Genomic DNA, 21,228 nt, shown 5'->3' with positions numbered 1-21,228 from the left:
AAAGTGAATATGATCCAGAAGGTTGCTGAATCTCTTCATAGAAAATTCTGCCTTCAAAATCTTCCATAAACAGAACTGAATCGACATACAACTAAATTGTTATTCTGCAGAGTGCCAGTGTGTCCCCTTTCTCTCCATCCCTGCTAATGCAGTCAAATATCGGTTGTATTATTTTTTGTATTCATGTACAGAAGAAATATTTTCAGTCAGGCTGTTTTTATTTTTCCAGGGATTTGCACTTCAGGCAATGGTCTAGTATACTGCTACTTTGTCTTTCCTGAAAATATTTCTTTTTCTTCATTTTGCACCATCAGTTTTATTTCATTATGAGTGCCAACCGTTGACACGTTATTGATAGTTGAAATGCAGTATATTCAGTGGCGTAGCTACCGTAAAGCTAGCGTAAGCAAGGCATAGGGGCCCAAGGCAAATAGGGGCCCTTTTTCGAAAGTTTGAGGGGGGGGGGAGGTGCAAATCGAAAGTCTGAAGGGGGGGTGCAAATCGAAAGTCTGAGGGGGGGGGGGGTGTGCAAATCGAAAGTCTGAGGGGGTGTAAATCGAAAGTTTGTCCCCGGTCGCCGGGAAGGGTCGCTACGCCTCTGAGGGGCCCACTAACACTTTTTGCATAGGGGCCCAAAAATCCTAGCTACGCCACTGAGTATATTGGGTAGCCTTCGTCATCAGAGCTGCTTGAAACTGAACCAGCATTGTCTTCAAGTAATGATTGGTGCCATTCTTCATCTTCACCTCTGATACTGATGGCTGCCATTCTTCATCTTCTACCTCTGATACTGATGGCTGCCATTCTTCATCTTCTACCTCTGATACTGATGGCTGCCATTCTTCATCTTCACCTCTGATACTGATGGCTGCCATTCTTCATCTTCACCTCTGATATTGATGGCTGCCATTCGTCATCTTCTACCTCTGATACTGATGGCTGCCATTCTTCATCTTCACCTCTGATATTGATAGTTCAGACTCAAAACGTGTTGGTCCTTTTTACCTGCTATGCTAAAACTGGCAAATATATTCCTTTATCATTAGCACTTGAGTTTAGACAACAGCGTTCAAGACTTGTTTCTGTTGTGCTCCCAATAACGTTTATGACTATTTATAAACCTTACTCTCAGGGTCACAGCCTGTAGGACGCCCACCCCACTCCCAGTTTGATCAATTCATTGCCCAGTATCAACTTTCAACCAGCATTACAAAGTTGTTTTGCCTTTTTGTCCTCTGCTTAAGTTTGTCTTACAATGAGCTATGTACCTCCAGCACACAACACACTATAGTATGCCTACATTTCATTTCTCAGTTTGTAATTGGTTATGTACCGGGTGTTGAAATACATATCAAATTTTGAGGCGGGATTTAAACTAACTTTAAGTTCTTTTTGTTTGTTTTTTTAGTGACAAGATGCCCTAAGCATTGTTTGACTATCTTTTAGGGATGCATAACACGTTTATATTGAATGGGTTTATATATACAATGGAATGGAAAGGAGCTGGCAAAATAATATCAAACAAAATTTCAAGAGAGGAAAACATTAAATTGATGAAATTGAAAGGTTGCCGCTTTTGGAGTTTTATATGCACTCACCCATCCCCAAATACCTGGCTGTTGGGTCAGAATTCCACAAGCATCCATTCACTAGATAATTACAGGGTACACAGTAGGGATGGACAGTAGGTGACGCGTTCAAAGAGACTGACCGCTCTGACAGGACAATAGTAGCTTTATACTGACCAGTAGCCAGGGTTGTTAGCGCCAGGGGGGATAATTTGTTAGGTCACAAGTTTTGAGCTCATTGTCCCGTGGGAATAGCTAGGGGGTAAGAACAGGGTATAAATACAGGCAGGTTAGTTAGTCTCTCTCTCGCACAAGCGCTCCCGACGTTGGCGGTTAGGGGAAGCCTCGCTCGGCGGAACAAGCATTTAGTTAATTAATAAACAACATAAAATAAGCAGATCTCATGTCCCGTTGTATATTTTACTGTAGTTGACTAGAATTATTAAATACCCCAAGACAACGACGGCCTTATTGGCTAGTGCCCCAGTCAGTGTCAGCAACGTATTTGGCCGGCGACTAGGCACCCGGTCTGCAACATCGTAGTCCTGTCTGCAACACTGGCCCCATTCCCACAGATCTGTTTTATTGCCTAAAAAAACTTGCATTGTAAAAAAAATGCAACAAAAGACATAACTATTGACTATGAAGTTGTGATTTTTAATAACAGTTTAAAAGCTTTCCATTACTTGGTAAGAAGTGTTGTAAACACAGGATTGTGGTTCTTGATATTTTGTATTGTGTAGAATAATCAGGGGTCTCCAAACTTTTTAGTCCGAGGGCCGCATGAACTATCATATTTCAGTTCGGGGGCCAATTTGTTTCTAGGCATGTCGTGATTTTTCTGAGCAAAGTTTATCAGCCATCACCAACAAACGTTTTTTCCGTGGACAAAAAGATCTCCGCGGGCCGGATGAGAGGACCTCGAGGGCCGCATCTGGCCCGCGGACCGTAGTTTGGAGACCCCTGGTGTAGATCACAGCTCTTCACAAATGTAGTGGACGATGCTGGATCTTAATAGACATTTGAACTGTTTGATGTATATTGTGTGCGATCAGTCTCAAGTTGTGTACATCTGACTAAATAGGATCGCATAAAGGACTTCACACTGATTGAAATTTTTACGTGACCAAACAAAAATATATTTTGAGAGTGGGTGGGAGAGAATTTTGTTTTCTATAAAGGGTCTACAACAAACGCGTTGGAATTAGCTAACATTGTCTGGCTTCTTTTGTTGTCCGAAGGTATTTTCATGTTGAAAATATCTTTTATAGTTTTATTTTTTTTGTGTTTGCGCAATTAAAAAATCAAATAAAATGTATTCGCTTTTAAACTTAAAATATTAAAACAACTTATTAATAAATAGTAAATAACAAAAAGTTGGTAAGACGATAATTTAGCATCGCTGATAAGAGAAAATATGGGTAAAAAGCTGGGTCCCTAGCCTTAATCCCAGTGGCGTAACGAGGACGGGTGTCACCCGGGTCGGCACCCAATGGTGCCACCCCCCCCTCCATGAGAATATATATATATATATATATATATATATATATATATATATATATATATATATATATACTCCAGAGGCGTAGCGACCCTTCCCGGCGCCAAACTTTCGATGTGCACCCCCCTCAAACTTTCAATTTGGCGCCCCCCCCTAAGGTCGGCGCCCGGGGACCAGTGTTTCTTCCAGACTTATTTCTCCGGGGAGGCACTTAAAATTTTCGGGGGGGGGGGGGGGGCCGGACACTGTTAAAAGTATATATTTTCTATATAAATTTCATTTCGTTCGGGGGGGGGGGGGTAAAACTTTTTCGGGGAGGCTTCGCACCCCCCCCCCCAAGAGATGCCTGGAAGAAACTCTGCGGGGGACATGCCCCCCCCCCCTTGCTACGCCTCTTATTCCATATACACTCGTGTAAGTATGTGTATATGCATGTGTATATGTATTCAATTTTTTTCTTCTGGATGTATTTAATTTTTTTATCCCCACCCCATACATACATACGATTCTCAACCAAAACGTTTTCCTCATGCATATATATTGCAACGTTGAGTTGATATAACCCCCCCCCCCCGGTGATTGCTTTAAACTGAGCTCAGATAAAACTAACGATTTATATCTATATTCGGTTATAAATTCAGCTGAATGTTGCATATTTTCTTTATCATTAGCAGGTTTACGTCAGGATTTGTCCACTTTGCTCTTAAAAGGCTATTTAACTCACTCTAATTAATTATTTAATTAAGTGAAATTATCGCTTTTCTATATATAGTTTGCTATTTTCTTGCCTTGGTGTCACCTGGTGCGGTCCGCACCCCCCCCCCCTCGCTACGCCTCTGCTCAATCCAACAATGCACGTAACAACCTGGCCAATTTTATAAGCAGTTAGCCGGATCTGTCACAGACACAAGTATCACAATAAACACATGTTTATTGTTTATGGCTTAGTTAAAAGAGTTTTTTCGCTTGTCCAAAAAAATGAACTCTCTATTGTGTGAAGTAGAATTTATTAAACAATGTACGAGAATGTAGTGATAACAGCTGATGTTAACACTAGAAGATTTACCATTATAAAGAGAAAATGTGGAAGTCTTTGGCTGCTCCTCTATCAGCATTATCATTATAATACTGGGCAGATGAGGTTCATTAGTTCAGGGCAGCACCTATTTAGGAGAGAAAACTCCAAAATCAAACAATGGATGCCTTACACATTATCCTTGACAACACATCCAAAAAAAAAGAAAAAATGAAGCTAACGTCATCAGGCCATATGGTACATAACAAGTTGACACATAATACTTAATTCAATTGGAGGAACTCCCCTTTTACAATTACAATACATTCAAATTAAAAATGAATAAGAATAAATAATCATATCGAACTTTGGTGTCTACAATTTTAATGATACCCTGTACTGTGTAAAGTTACTGGATAACTTAGCCTTTGCCAAATATTATATGATGTTGTTATATGAAATGTTCCAACAGTTTTTGGTTGATCAACAATATCATAAACGGAAGGACTTTTAGAAGTCTCTCTATGTTTTGAAGATACACAGCAATCAGTAGATGAATGTGATTGTTCAGAAATGTTTGGCAAAGGATTGCTAACAGATGATGGGCTGGAACCTGTTAGGTTTGTAGATTTGTGACATGTGAGGTTCTGTAAAGCTGTTAATGTTTCATCTTCAGACGAGTCTTCTATTACTAAGACTGGCTCAGGTTGCTGCTTTTGTTCAGTGGAAGGTTGCTTTACATTCAAGTTCTTTGGCTCTGGATCAATAAGACTTTGGACACATATAATTTTAATATCCATATCCTGAGACAAACCACTGCTACTCTCTCTAACAGATGGTAGCCAGTCCAGCACCTTACTATCACTATTAGTGTTAATGTTGGATGACAGATTACTTAAAACAGTATTTGGTTGATCTACATCAGATACTGAAGAAATTTCAAAAGTCTCTCTCTGTATTGAAGATGTACTTTCGTCAGTATCTGACAAACAAATGATTTCTTCCTCAATTTTGTTCATACGTCTGGAGAAATCTTCATACATTTTGTGAATCTTCATATCTGGTCCAATATTTTCTAGTCCAGCATAAAAGCTGTTGCTCCCTGGTATCAAACGGGTAAACCTCCAACCACAACATACTCTGAAATTTCCTAGTGATTTATTTGAGAAAGCTGCCTTTGATTTTTGCTTAAAAGTTAAATGTTTCCTTGACAATTCTTCACTTTTGGTAGAGCTGGAATTGCTAGAAGTAGATGCTTCATTTTCTTTAAATGTCATGGGTTTAAATTCTGATGCTTCATTTTCTTTAAATGTCGTGGGTTTAGATTCTGATGCTTCATTTTCTTTGTAGGCATAATCAGATCTTTCATGAGGAGATATCCGCATTGATATGCATCCTTCATTTGTCTCCTCATCAGAACTTGTGTCGATATCGGAGACATAGCCAGCCTAGAGAAAAATGAATTTGGTTTAAGGCTGTTAGGAACATCTCACAGGGTGTAACTAAATTGAAAACATTTTACTTAAATATTAATCACGATTAAATTATAAACAATGAACCACCTGGTGTTTCAAGAATTTAGTTTAAAAACAATCCAAACCCACCTGTTTGCTGGTTAACCAAGGTATATGCCTGTCTCTGACACCATAATCAAAGACAATTTCCTCACCCCTGTGAATATCTCTCAGTGCATAAGCTGCTATTCTAGGCAAGCCATTGCCTGAAAGGTCTAACAATAAAGGAGCATGGAACTTGATATTTGGTTGTCTTGAATGGTTGAGTAGTCTTGTAATTGAATCATACCTTCTTGTAGCATCCACAGCTAATTTTTTTCTCTAAGAAGGTGCATTATTTGTTACAAATTTGTTTCAAAGTAAATCTAAAATATTTCTTATAATTTATATAACTTTAAAAGAAAATAATTTTCTGATAATATTCTATTTTACTATGTGTAAAAAACTACACTTTAGCGCTTTTCGACATAAATGTACTTATACAAAAAAATTAAAGTTGTATATTCTTACCCTAAAAACAAAGGACATAATGAAGCAGCCTTCATTGTTATATGCATAAATTTTCTCCCTACTTTGAGCCTCAGCCTCTGATATAACATCTCCTTCATATTCAAGAACAAAAGAATCCTTGCGCAAAATAGGTAGCTTTAAGTAAACTCCCCTTCCTTTTCCATCCTCATCCTTGACTGTAAAATTGGACCGTATCACAGCAGGATCAGTTTGTAGCCCTTTAGTTAGTTCTTCAACAAGTGTTAGCTTGGGAGCACGCACTTTTTTCCTTCCTGTGTTGTTTTAAATAAGAAAACGTATGAGATTGCTAACAGCAGAAATCTTTATATTAATTTGTATACATCGATTTAAAATCTTTTCACACAAGAACTTATCCTGATATTCTTTAATGTATATCTTATGAGTTATATTATTGCTCTGAAGCTAATACTTGGTAAGTAAAATGTTAACATCAACCTTTTCTTCAAGAAAAAATTTGTGTCATCAATTCATTATAACTGTGGAGAAAATAAATCATGACAAACTCTTTTTTCCCATCTGAAATACTTTTTCAAAATGTTTGTCTAATAGATCTAATAAACACATTTTAGGAGTCAGTATATCTCATGGGTGCTAAACCAAAAAGTCCCGTGTTCAAACCCCAGGCATATGAGGCTTGATAGCTAGGGACAGCAACTCATCTAGGAGACAAAAACTCCATAATTAAACTGATGCTAACACTGCATCACTTTAGTCGAGGCGCAACAGTTTCTAGATGAACTTCAACGGCAACGTGTTTGTGACCAAGCCGAGCCACCTAGCTGGAGCCATCCGCTTGTGGTCAGGCATGAAGAGGGGTGGGCACCACTACGCAACACCTTGACCTAGACGAGCCACCTAGCTGGAGCCATCCACTTGTGGTCAGGCATGGAGAGGGGTGGGCACCACTACGCAACACCTTGACCTAGACGAGCCACCTAGCTGGAGCCATCCGCTTGTGGTCAGGCATGGAGAGGGGTGGGCACCACTACGCAACACCTTGACCTAGACGAGCCACCTAGCTGGAGCCATCCGCTTGTGGTCAGGCATGGAGAGGGGTGGGCACCACTACGCAACACCTTGACCTAGACGAGCCACCTAGCTGGAGCCATCCGCTTGTGGTCAGGCATGGAGAGGGGTGGGCACCACTACGCAACACCTTGACCTAGATGCACCACTCTGTGGTGCCCCAATGACCCTAACAAATGTTAAGCGATGATTAGATCTATATTTTTATAATGTGGTCTTAAGTAGATCTAAAATGTTATTAAAACGTTAACATTATCGGAGATAATTAAACTTACTCTGTATTTGGTAGGGTAATTTCAGGGATGGTATAACTTCCTCGCTGTTGTTACACGCATGAAGACCATGAAAGCGTTTTTCCAAAAATATCTAGTTAAAAAAAAACACACAAAAAAAATGTGTTATGTTAGTCATTTAGAAATTCTTAAAGCAGATAGTTCAGGGACATATAAATTTTATACATACAATTTTATATAGGTAGCCCTATTTTTTTTTACTTGCGTGCCCCTTCTCACGCATTACAGCGGCCTCAGAAGAAAGTCTGGTGCAATATTTTAAGAGGTTTTTATCAATGCGTTACCAATCCTATATTCTTAGACATGTGAACTAGTTTTCTAACACTGAGTTATTTAGATGTAAACAACACCTGTGCTATATTTCTTGGATCATATTTGTCAGGGCACGGCTTTGCCTACACTACCACTACCACCCAGTACACCCCAGAGCATGGCCTATGAAAGCCTTTAGTGTAAGTTAACCACTCTCCATAATACTGAGGTAGAACACACTTCGGGGACAGCCCAAGTGTTAGGGACATAGAGGGGCGCCCACAGTTACATTGCTGTTTGGGCGCAGAATACACCCTCTAGCTCAGTTAAATCATTGAATGTCGTGTGCCACTGTGTCAATATTGTAGGGTGCTCTTTACAACAAATGTGGGCGCCATTTTCGCTCACAAGATAGCCCTAAGAGCCAAATCGCACCAGAAGACACGCCTGATTCAATCTAGTGAACAATAGTAACACATAATATCCACAGCCTATCACACTCTTTAAAGTGAACGTATACACCATAGCACTCACTGGAAAGTCCAGGGCGCAAAATTGCACCTTGCTGGGGGCCACGCTCCTTCCTGATTCAATTTAGTAAACGACTATAATACCCCATCCTATCCATAGTCTATTGCACTGTTTACAATGAACATAGACCCCCTGCCAGGGCTCTTCCCCTGTGAAATCAAATTTTTTTTCCCCAGCAAAAACATCCCCTGAAATATTTTCATCAACTCCCCAAAGTTTCATGGTGATCGGATGAAAGGAGTCCCCGATTACACTACCGCAGAGACTCCTTAAAACTAACATAGGTGCCACAGAGCTCACAGGATAACCCAGAGTGCCAAATAGCATCCTGAAACAATTATGCAGATTGCGTCTTTGGCACGTAGAAAAAAAATTATTTGACGTGTTATCAACTTCAGTTTGACTGATGCGATTTCTTAGTGTTACTAATGGTGTATTATTAGATGCTCGATCTCAATTTCTGATTGGGTTGTCTAAAAATACATGCTATTTGCATCATTTGCAAAGTGACAAAACTGTAAAGAAGAATTTCCTTGCGTTACAAAGTTATTTTTAGAAGTGTGACTTTTATTTTTAGATTTGATTTGCCCTACGAAACTAAATTTTTAGCGTAATATTCATTATATTGAGAACTGTAGGCTTTGGAATTGTTTGGATTTTTTATGGACAAAAGGAAACAACCCGGTTAATAATAATATGTTTAATAAAAAAAAATTAATTATAGGGCCCTCAATTTGTTCGCAGCCGAATCACATCCTACCAGGGCACCGGCACACTGATTCAATTTAGTGAGCGACTGTAACGCCCCATCTTATCCATTGTTTACCGCACTCTTTAGAACGAATGTTGGCGCCATCGTGCTCACTGGAAAGTCCAGGGCGCCAAATCGAACCCTGCAGGGGCGCTGGGGGACACGCCTGGTTTGATACAGTCAAAGAATATTGTTACCCATCGTGTCTTTAGTGTATGGCCTTTTTTTTTAAACCAACGTAAGCCCATAGTGCTCGCAGGGATTAACTGATGCCAAGTGCTAACATAGCCGCTCTGGAACTCTGAGCGCCAAATCTTGTATTGACAAAAATTGCACCTTCCCTGGCACCGCCCATATCAAATTTTAATTATTTTATAAACAGAAACCTTCTTGGGAGTATTCTCATCAACTCTCCAAAGTTTTATGGCACACGGATGAACGGTGTTGAATCGCACACAATTTTTTTTTATATACCGTATATATATAAAAATCGCACCGTCCTGGGACGCCACCATAGTGAAATTTTTAAAAATTTATGCAGAACCCTTCCCTGAAGTTTTCTTATTAACTCCCCAAAGTTTGATTGCGATCGGATGAACGGTGTGAAACAGCAATCGACTTTTATTTTTATATACCGTATATATAGAAAAAACAAAATTGCGCCCTCCTGTTGAAATGTTTTCCCCCCACAGAAACCCCTCCCCAGGAGTATTCTAAACTACTTCCCAAAGTTTCATGGCGATGTGATGAAAGGTGCAGTAAAACATAAAAGACAGACAGACAAACAAACAGATATTGCTTTATATATATATATATAGACATACTAGCTGCATACCCGTGCTCTTTTTTAAATGTACCAACTTGGGAACAGAACAAAACTAAACACAACACAAATGAAAACACAAACACAACACAACCACAAAAGAAAACACAAACACAATGACTATAAAACCCCCAGCTTGCCCGCAAACGGAAAGTTAGATTAATAATTAGTAAACAGTACGTTCAATGTATAAAATAAATAAAAGGCAGTATTTAAAATATCCGTGTTTTACCTACTATATTGCACTTTATCAATTCATGCATTTTTTTCAGTACTTAAAATTTAAAAAAATTTACAATAGTTTCATGACTAAAACCATTGCGCACCTAATGAACATGATGACGCGTTAGTTAACAGGAGGTTTAGTGAATAAAATAAATAAAAGATTGCCTTTTATCAATCCATGCTAATTATAATATTCCAACAATAATGTCCTCTTACAATAATGTCCTCTGCAGATTTGATTTGCATTCACATTTTGCTAATTATATTATTCCAACAATAATTCCCTCTTGGAGATTTTGCATTCACATTTTGGTATTAGTGTGAGTTGAATTTATTTTTAAATTACCTCCCTTGGCAAAATTACAAAACAGTATAATTAATTAATTAATTTGACCCTACTATTATTAAAATGTATCCACTTTTTCTGGGAATAAAAACGAAAATGATATTTGACATTGATCTGTTTAATGTTTTATCAATTTGCGTGTATTTAATATTTTCTTTATGTTATACGAAAGGATAAAAACTGTAGCAACTATTAAATAAATTTAAGTCATTAAATAAACAAACCTTACTCTATTTCATAAAATAAGACACTGCGATGCAAGTAAAAAGCACAACATGTGATGTGTTTACTTTTATGGTTCCAAAATCTATAGCGATGACAGAAGGAAGGAAGGAAAGACTGACACACTACATTATAGATCTAGAGAGGGAGATAGATTTTCACAAAAAAGAACATAATTCCCCTCAAGATATAAAAACTAACCTGCCCTGACTGATCCTGAATTCCATTCTTGAGTTCAACTTCAGTTTTACACTCGGGTGTGTTCGTTATAACTGTAGGTAGTCCAAGATTGGCATCATGGTGCACACCTAGAATGTTATTCGTATTTTAATTAAGTCACCACTAGCAGCTTTTAATGAAGTAAATTTATAACCAAAAGTAAAAGGAAAAACAAAAGTTAACTTGACCCCGAGCAAGCTTTTTGAAGTTATTAAAACATTTGGCATTTTAAATTTAAAGATGTCTTGTAAACGACTAAAGAAAATAAAAACAGGAATTTTGATTTTGCCGTGCAAATAACAAGATCCACTCAGACAAAACTGCTAAACTATTCAAGACTTAACTCCTTGTTCTCTTAAAAGACAAAAAAAAAAATGATTTGCTTAAGTAGAAAAGTTACTATAACTACAACATAAAAGTGCATACCTCTAGCAAAATCATAAGAAGATTCTTTCTGACATTTTCTTTTTCTGCTAGCACTGTTGGCAGCACGTCTGGTACAAAAATCAAATGCACTTAAATCAAATGTTTCACCCAGAATTCTAGCCAACTCTTGTTTACTGCGAATCTTTTTACCATCTGGCCTAGAAATTGAAAATTTAAGCAAATATATCAATAAGCAGATATTGATGTTTTATTTTACTTATAAAATGCAAGCATGTTAAGATGAAACTATTATATATACTTGGCCATGAAACTATGTTTTTGTTAATATTGTTTAGCTACCCTGGCTCTACCTTAAGTTCTGAACCCCGAATCTTGACTTTATCCCTAATCATTTTCTAATTCTGACACTATAATCAATAAAAAAAATGTACAATATTGACCCTATAGTATCATTATAATAGTTTTGCTATTCTGTCATTCTGTCAGGAATGCTCTAGAGAAAACACAAGCAAAATAAAAACTTTCACAGTCAAATGAAAAATGCAACTTTCCATGACCATGACGTCACATGGAAAATATAGAACATTTTCAAAATGAAACGAAATATGTACAGTTTAAAACCCGGAAAAGTACACACAATAAAATGATGCCATTGATTCCCGAGTAAAGATAGAATTAAAAAGCCAATGCTGAAAAAATACACAATAATAATGACATCATCAATACTCAATAATAAAGACACTGACATTACAGCTATTGCCTAATTCATTTGTTTTGTCTTAAAAGTGGTTTGTGTGCAGAGTTTCTTTCAGGCATCTCTTCGGCAAAACACCCCCATCCCCAACGAAATAGATTTTATATAGAAAATATATACTTAAACCAGTGTCTGTCCCCCTGCCCCGGGAAATTTTATTCACCGCTGCAAAAATTTCAAGTGCCCCACCCCCAACCCCGGAAAAAAGTCTGAAAGAAACAATGTCTGTATAATTGAGGTTTAGTAGGAAACGAGTCTAAATTATAAATGTAGTTTCTACCTTTAATCTGTATGATCTACAGGGGTGGTGGACTAAAAATTCCGGGGAGGGGGACGGGCACTAGTAAAAATATATTTTCTGAATTCTATGAAAGTAACTCTAAATGCGACTTTTGTCAAGTTTGAGCTTAGGTGAAAGGTTTAGGAGTATGACTTTGACTATATTTAGTATGAATGTGCAGTAACTAAATGCAGATTCTGGATAAAATTCCGTATTTGATGACTTTTTTCATCTCTGGTCAAATTTGGAGTTGAGGTGGTGATTTTGGTTTTGGTTTAGAGAAAAAGAAAACACTATCAATCTAGCGCCCATTGAATTTCTCCTTCAACGGGCCATTTAACCATTAATAGAATAATAGAGATAGGCTTGTTTATGGGTTTGTCCTTTATGCATTACCACACCTTTCATCTGATTGCCATGAAACTTTGAGGAGTTGATAAGAATACTCCAGGGGAGGTTTGTGCAGAAAATGTTTTTTTTTTAAATTTTGCAGGGGCGGCATCCTGGCAGGGTGTGATTTAGCACCCGTGACTATGATGCATACGTTTGTGCAATACATTATGGATATTGTGGTTTACTATAATTGTTCACTGAATCAAATCAGGTACGTCCTCTGATGCCACAACAGGGTGCGATTTGGCGCTCGGGACTTCCCCTTGAGCACTATGGCACTAACGTTCAGTTTTAAAGATATGACAGTTTACACTAATTGTTCATAATATCTTAACAGGCGGGTCCGCTGGTGCCATGGCAGGTTGCAATTTGGCGCCCTGGGCTCCTCCGTAAGTACTATTGTGCCTACGTTAGTTTTAAAGAGTGCGATCGCTATGGATAAGATGGGCTACTATTATCGTCTTCTAAATTGAATCAGGTGCGTCCGCCACCACCTCATCAGTTGGATGACCTGAGTAACCTGGGACATGGTAATACACGACAAGCCATTATTAAACTGACCAGGGACTGTACCTTTCGCTCTTGTAGTAGTGTAACCGTTGGCTCCCAAAGGGCCCCACGACGTGGTCATCAAGGCGTATTCTAACTCACTAATATTAAGGATAATTAAAGTATCACTCCGGTGTGCTCCAGCCTCTTCCTTGAGCACTAGGAGCCTATGTTCATTTTAAATAGTGCCATACACTATGGGATTGGTGGGCTACTATAATAATTGACTAAATTACACCAGTCTCATCTGCCAATGCCCACTACTGTTGGGTGCCCTGAGCTTCCTGGCAACCCCCGTGACCAATTTGGTACCTAAATACATTTTAATATCGCCAATCTCGATAGATACTAAAATTGATGTCTAAATTGAACAACGGGCATCATCCAGTGCCCTGGCAGTTGTATGACCTTGTTCAACCCGGGCTGCACCATGAGCACTATGACGCCTAGGTTCAATTTGAAGAGTGCCATACACTATGGATATTGCGTGTAACTATAATCATGGACTAAATTAAAGCAGGGTCATCATCACTTTCACCTGCAGGCTTTTTAATACAAAACCTGCAAATGAGGCTTGTTTCATCCTCCCTTTCTCAAAGATGCAGAAATGAGTAAGACAAATATCTTAAATAGCTGTAATGTGCTGTGTTTGTTTTCCATAAATAAATAGTGAAACCTGCGGAGCCAATTTGCTCATATCTGAAACCATAAAAATTGATCACTTCACTGCTTGTATTTCAAAAACCTCATGTCAAAGGACTCATTTGTTGAGGTACCACTATCTTATTAATGAATGTTTATTAGCCTAATATTATAGTTTTTTAAATTAGGTTTAAAAAGTCTAATTATGAGATCTAGATCTAGGAGGCTAGGTAGAAATGGGATTTGAGAAATATATCTATAATATTGTAAGCTGAAGCCTATTGATCTGAATAAATATAAGCCTAATGAAAATTATTAAATTAATATTCATTGCTCGTCCACTCGACTAGGCCTAGCCATGATGCGCTATACTAGATTTATAATTAAGAGTGGGTGCAATCTAGCCACTAGTCTAGAAAATGTAGCATTAGACATGATTATGTAAAACCAAGGCATTTCCCAGTTCGCTGGGAATAGCTACAACAGCAGGCACAAAATCCCCTCATTGTTCCACTCGGTGACATACATAATACAAAGCTTCATAATTTTTAGACATTTTAATTTTAAACATTAATGAGGTGTTCGGAAATTGCGAGACGCGAAAAGCGAATTGGCGAGGCGGGAAAATGCGAGAAGGGCGCGAAAACGGTCGGTCACGTGACTTTTTGTCTTGCATATTACCACAACCTGATACTTCCGCTAGATGGTGTTAAAATGCAAAGATTTCTGCGAAAAATTTACCCCACCCGATTTACAGTGGTATTTGGTGCAGACTTCAAAGACATTTCGTTTACATTGTTAAAACTTCCAATTTTTCCGTCGCTAGACATACTGATGATTTGTGAACTCCCCCCATCTTTTGTGTCGACTTAGAATATCACCTTGTTCGAAACCGCCCCAAATACCGCCGACGCTAGATCAACTCCTTTCTTTTGTGTGGAACGCCGAGGCCGCCTGATTTACCATCTTTGAAGATCACCGTGCCCGAATCCGCTGCTGCCGCAAACCTATTTCGTATTGTTGCATAGAAATTTTGTATTATAGCAAGTACAACAATCCATGAATACATGTTGCAGAATATCTCTCCTGTTGACAAGATTATACCAATTCACAATGACACAGCTCACGTTTGTATAAACATGAGCGGCCTAGATTTTTAAAATTAATGTAGACTGAGACTATAATAGATTGACGACAGAAGCCTGTGGTTGTATATAACAGTCTTTATTATGTACAGACGCCATCATGCGAAGAGAGAGCGAGAGAGAAGTGGCCAGAGACTTATATACATAAAAACATGTAAGGGACATCACTCAAGATAACAATATTATAAATATAACTAATACAGAAGAGTGAGTTCCCTTGACCTCACAATTATTTCAATCTATTACATCCCTTTACCCTTAGAACACAATAACACATCTCTCAATAGGACAATTGATAGTATCCTAAAATCACCAATTATATTGTAACATGAACACTATGGTAGATTACATCCTTACAAACAATGCACAATATGCTACAACATAATCAAAATACAAAACAATAATGTCAAAGTCCTTTTGACCTTTAAAATCATAGGTCTAACTTATTTGGGACTTTGATTGTCCTGCTTGACCTTCTCAGTGGCTTCTGATTTGGTGACTCAAGATTCTGACCATCTGGATTCTCTATCTCAGGAGGTCTAGGATTTAAATCATTAACTCCAGAATTTACATTTTCTGACTCTAGACAACTTGGTTCACTCATATCAACAGAACTTGGTTGTGGAACAACTGAGTTGGTGTGAACTGTTCAGATTTGGTGGGATTGATAGATTCACACTTATTATCTGCACAAGTTATTTTTAACTTTATAAGACACAGGTCCTGTACATTGAACAATTTGACCTGGTATCCATTTTCCTTTCTCCCATAATTTCTTAGATACACATTCTTATTAACACCAAATTCTCTTTCAATGCATGAGTTGTCATGATTTAATGGAACTATTTTTGAATTGGCATCTGAAAGTATTATGCTGTTATTCAGATCCTTGACTGACATAGATTTCTTTGATTGATCAATTTCCTCAGGTAATCTGATAGTGCTTTCCTGGTAACTAAAAATACTGTTTATGAGTAATATTCTGGACCATATCACTTTGCAACTGTGATCCAGTATTTGAAGTGGGTGTATTAAATGGCAAAAATCTTTTTCTTCTTTTGATGTTACCCTTTTAGTTTCTGTAAGTGCTAATGATGTTAGCAAAGTTGTTTGATGATCACATTCTTTCTTACTAATGTATTTTCTTTAAAACATTTGAAATTGCCATATCACCATAATCATTTATTAAGTTACAAATACTTTGTTTAGGCAACTCTGACTGATAATGGACTGCATCTTCTCCATCTTTTATATTATCTTCACAAAGGGTTTTAATTTCTTATTTTATATGGCCTTAAGTCATCATTCACAGACTCTTCAGGCCAACCATTCATACAGTGCTCATATACTTTTATTAAGCACTCATCTTTTTGTGTTTCTCTTTTAATATCATTCACATCTATATTGGAGTTATCCATGATAGTGAAGAGAACAAATACATCTTCTGGTACATAGCTCAGGCTTTGGTTTTTTAAAGGTAATCTACTAAGACTATCTGCACTATTATCAGATCCAGGTTTGTATTTCAATTCATAATTGTATGCAGTTAGTGTGATAGCCCATCTTTGAATTCTTGGTGAGGCATGCTCAGGTAGGGTTTTGTTTTCTCCAAATAAACCTAGCAATGGTTTATGATCTGTAATGATGGTGAACTTCCTACCAAACAGAAACTTATGAAATTTCTTAACACCAAAAATGATGCCTAAGCCTTCCCTATCTAACTGAGAATAATTTTTCTCAGCCTGGTTCAAAGATCTACTGGCAAAAGCAATGGGTCTGTCACCCTTCTCATCCATGTGGGACAAGACTGCTCCTACACCATCTGGTGAAGCATCACATATTAATATAAGTCTTTTCCCTGGGTCATAGTGAGTTAGTAAGGTGTCAGCAGACAAAGCCTCTTTTGCTGTATTAAAAGCAGCTTCTTGTTGTTTACCCCAGTGCCAAGTTGCATTTTTCTGTAGCAGCTTGTACAGTGGTGATAGTTTACCAGACAGATTTCCTATGAACTTTGCATAGTAATTTATTAAGCCCAAAAAAGCTCTTAGTTGTTGGGTATTTTCAGGTTTGGGTGCTTCTTTAATGGCTTTTGTTTTCTCAGGTTGAGGTCTGATACCTTGTTTGCTCAATATATAACCAAGAAAACTAATTTCTGTCAACATGAATTGACATTTATCTTTGTTTATCTTTAAACCTTTTTCGCCAACAATTTTCAATACTTTATCAAGTGTTTTAAGATGTTCAGTGTCATTCTTACCAGTTATGTACACATTGTCAAAGTACACACAAACATTTGGAATGTCCTTAAAAATACTGTCCATGACAGCTTGGAAAATTCCAGGGCTAGATGATATGCCAAAACATAGTCTTTCATATTGGTAGAGTCCTTTATGTGTGTTTATTGTCGTATAGACTTTTGAATCTGGATGCAGTTCTAGTTGAGTGTAAGCATGACTAAAGTCTAATTCAGTGAATTTGTCTCCTCCTGCCAAATTCAAAGAAATTTCCTCAATGTTAGGAATAGGGTACCTATTTAGCTCTATTTGCTTATTCAGTGTGGTTTTATAATCTCCACAAATTCTTATAGAACCATCCTTCTTTAACACTGGCACAATGGGTGTTGCCCAATCGGAATAGTCTACCTTCTTTATAATGCCATTAGATTCCAATCTACTTAGCTCATTTTCAATTTTATTCCTCATTGCATAAGGTGGAACTCTAGCTTTGCAGTATCTTGGATTTGTATCTTTAATGCTTAACTTCACTGTTCTATCATTTAGTAATCCATGATTACCAAAAACACATTTATTTTCAGATATAACTTTATCTAGTGAAGTAAGACTAGATTCTTTTACATTCTTCAATGAACAAATACTCTCCCAATTTAACTTAAGATCACTTAACCAGTTCCTACCTAGTAATGGCGGTCCATTTCCTTCAACCACAAGAAGAGGAAGTTTAACACTTTGACCATTATAACTTACATGAACCATACACTCTCCTATTACCGGAACATTGTCACCAGTGTATGTTGTTAGACACTTGTGACACGGCTGTAGAGGCACTGATCCTCCTGTGACAGCGTCAAAATCTTTCTTTGTTATGACTGTTAGAGATGCTCCAGTGTCAAGTTGGAAGCTGATGCTCTTACCGTTGATATTAACTTGTACATTGATGGGAGCATGACTCATTGATTTCACAGAGAACAGGCTGAAATCCGGCTGCGAATCAGTTTGAGAATTTTCACAGGTAGAGTGGTTCATTGGTTGGGTTAGGTAGTCTTGGTGAGAGTTAACATAGTGCTGCTTTTGGTTGCGGTACTGTCTTGACTGGCTAGATTTAGCAACAGACGAAGACTTTGCAAAGCAGGCCTTAGCAATGTGACCTTGCTCACTGCACTTATAACAAGTTGCAGACTTGAACTTGCACCGATGAGATGCATGGGGACCTTTGCATCGATGACATTTTTGATAATTATTACTAGATTTAGATCTAGGATTTGAACGAGCAGGGTGTTTAGCATAAGTTGGAATGCTCTGTTGGGGTTGGTTTTTATTGACTAACCTGCTGTTTACTGCATGGATCTCTGAAGGTGCTAAAGATCTCGCCGCATCTGATGACTGCTGGATTGAAGTTGCGAGTTGTATTGCTTTTTCTAATTTTAGATCTGACTCGAGCAGCAACTTTCTTTGAATATCAGGGCTGTTTACACCTGTCACAAACTTTTCACATAGTCTGTCAGACAGCGTGTCTCCGAATTCACAAAATCTACTTAAATGACGTAAAGCAGCAACATATTCTGATATTGACTCGTTTGGTTGACGAGTCCTACTGTCAAATCTAGCTCGACATAGAAACTTTGATGGTACAGGCGCATGGTGGTCTGTTAGCAATTTGCTCAGCTCGTTAAAGCTCTTGGTAGTTAGACTAGCTGGTGCGCATAAGTCTTTTAGTAGCCTAAATTGTTGAGGCCCTATGACTGTTAACAAAACAGCTCTCTTTTTGGCTTCTATCGTCACGTCGTTAGCTTCTAGGTAAAAGCTTAACCTCTCTAGGTAATCTTGAATGATTTCATCATTCGCATCAAATTGATTTATTTGGCCATACAGCGCCATAATTCTAGAAATAATTAGCTAATAAGCTCTAGCAAACCTCTTTTTTGCGTAAGTAGGTGCTCTTTCTAGTAGATGTTTATCCTTCGTCGCCAGTTATAATGGATTGACGACAGAAGCCTGTGGTTGTATATAACAGTCTTTATTATGTACAGACGCCATCATGCGAAGAGAGAGCGAGAGAGAAGTGGCCAGAGACTTATATACATAAAAACATGTAAGGGACATCACTCAAGATAACAATATTATAAATATAACTAATACAGAAGAGTGAGTTCCCTTGACCTCACAATTATTTCAATCTATTACAGAGACGGGATTTTCTTTTTGCTAACGATAGCGGGCGATGACAGTAGCACAGCAACGCTGTTAGGATTTTTTAATAGATAGATCTAGATATAGGTCTATCTTCTTAGTATCTATATATATATAATGAAATCTAGATAACAAATAACAACCTACAACACTCGTGTTAAAGGGTATAGCTACATGGTTGTTGATTTTAAAACAAAAAAAAATAATTTAAATAAATAAAGATGAAAAAAGCATGAAAAAAACTTTTTTTCGCAAAAGGTGTCTCGCTATTTACCCTTGATTCTGCAGGTATGTCTTGCATTATCTTCTAGTATTTTCCCGCCTCGCCATTTTGCTTTTCACGTCTCGCAATTTCCCAACACCCCATTAATCATTAAATGTATTTGAAAAACAGTTACGACTGGGAATAGCATATACAAATAGTTGTGAAATTAATATTATGTATTAGGCATTAGGCCTATGTAATGTAATTAAATGTAATGTATCAGTATTATTAATTCAATAAAGTAAATACTATTAGCCTAAGTAGTAAAAGTAGGGCATAAGAAAGTAACTATTATTAATTTATTACTATTGTATTAAAGACATTTGTAATTGTATTATTCAATTTATTGTACTTTACTATTATTATACAATAGTTGTAACAATAGGCCTAATTAAATTAATTAAAAATTTATTAGTCACTTGAATCGACTTATTAGATTTTGAGTAGGCCTATGGAGTCTAGACTTTCTAGGTCTAAATTCTAGTCACTACTTTAAAGCTTAATTTACTTAACTAATTTTTAAAAAAAAATTAATATTTTAGTTTTAGGTTTTTAGACTTTCTTTTTAACCACTAAATTTTAGCGCATTTTCTTGTTGATCTTGCACTTTTGCAATTTTTAGTAAACAGATCTGTCCACCACTTCTAAATAGTAGAGTAGGCTATATAATATATTAAAGAATACACCTAGCCCTCTACCTAAAATACAAAAGGCTTACGTGAAATAATAAACATCTATTTTTCCAGCAGACAAACCAGTCTGTCTTACAACTTCTTCCTTTTTCCATCCAAGAGGCAAAGCCATTTTTTTTTAGTAGATCTATATTCTAGCAACGGGAAAAGCGCATCACAAAATAGTGCGCATTGGAGATTGGTGTATTTCATATTTAATTATTTTTTTTAAAGTTTGCAATAAATATTAAATAACCTAGACTAGATCTAAATAAAATTTCCCCTAATTAAAATAAAACCCTTTTTTATGAAATATAACCAAATAAAACTGTGTTAGTGAAGTGTAGGCCTAATGAGTTTTCATTTGCGCATTTTTCTGTTTGCGAACATTTTCAGTCGCGTATTTTCCCATTGCACTATATGTCACCAAAATGCCAACAGTTTAAAGTTAGTAGGATTATTATAAAAATAGTTATAGATTTACTACCATAAAATATAAAAAATTATTTAGACAGCACATGGTGAATAAATAAGGTTGTAGATCTAGTCTATTTTACAATCTTGAAATTTAGCAGGTCCTCCATATGAATTTTTCTTATTACAAAATATTAAAAACCTTTATAACAACACGCTTTTAAATGAACTGGAAATAAGAAAATATATTTCCTATTTTTCCGTAATTCATAATTTGTGAATTCGACCCTACCAATGCTGTGACTGAAAATATTTTGCTTTAAAACACTATCAGTAGCTATTGAAGGACGATATTATCCTCACCCTCACTTTCCTCCGTCACACATCGTCACAAAAAGCCAGACCCCCCCCCCCCCCTAAAATGACGTCACACCTCAACCTACAACCCCCCTTAAAATTGCAGTTGAATTTTTTTAAAGACATC

The 21,228-nt window shown here is 37.2% G+C and overlaps 1 protein-coding gene across 1 annotated transcript; it reads right to left on the bottom strand.

The window, feature by feature from the left end:
- Positions 1–4,406: 4,406 nt before the first annotated feature.
- LOC131936794 (uncharacterized) lies at positions 4,407–20,478 on the bottom strand. Its single transcript, XM_059293871.1, has 7 exons — positions 20,378–20,478; positions 11,244–11,401; positions 10,800–10,906; positions 7,431–7,521; positions 6,109–6,380; positions 5,689–5,919; positions 4,407–5,532 (listed from the first exon to the last, which is right to left on the bottom strand). The coding sequence occupies exons 1-7, from the start codon at positions 20,461–20,463 to the stop codon at positions 4,468–4,470; spliced, it is 2,010 nt and encodes a 669-aa protein (XP_059149854.1). The 5' UTR covers positions 20,464–20,478; the 3' UTR covers positions 4,407–4,467.
- Positions 20,479–21,228: the final 750 nt, after the last annotated feature.

This window comes from Physella acuta, unplaced genomic scaffold (genome assembly GCF_028476545.2).
Source record: "Physella acuta isolate Inbredline_101_S28 unplaced genomic scaffold, ASM2847654v3 ptg000187l, whole genome shotgun sequence".
Taxonomy (NCBI): domain Eukaryota; kingdom Metazoa; phylum Mollusca; class Gastropoda; family Physidae; genus Physella; species Physella acuta.
This window is presented reverse-complemented; position numbering and strand designations above follow the sequence as displayed.

Coding starts and splice junctions, on each gene's coding strand:
- LOC131936794 (XM_059293871.1), bottom strand. CDS start 20,463: ATGGCTTTGCCTCTTGGATGGAAAAAGGAAGAAGTTGTAAGACAGACT. Junction 6,381..7,430: donor ATTACCCTACCAAATACAGA/GTAAGTTTAATT, acceptor AAAACAACACAG/GAAGGAAAAAAGTGCGTGCT. Junction 5,533..5,688: donor CTTGGTTAACCAGCAAACAG/GTGGGTTTGGAT, acceptor ATTTTTCTCTAG/GCTGGCTATGTCTCCGATAT.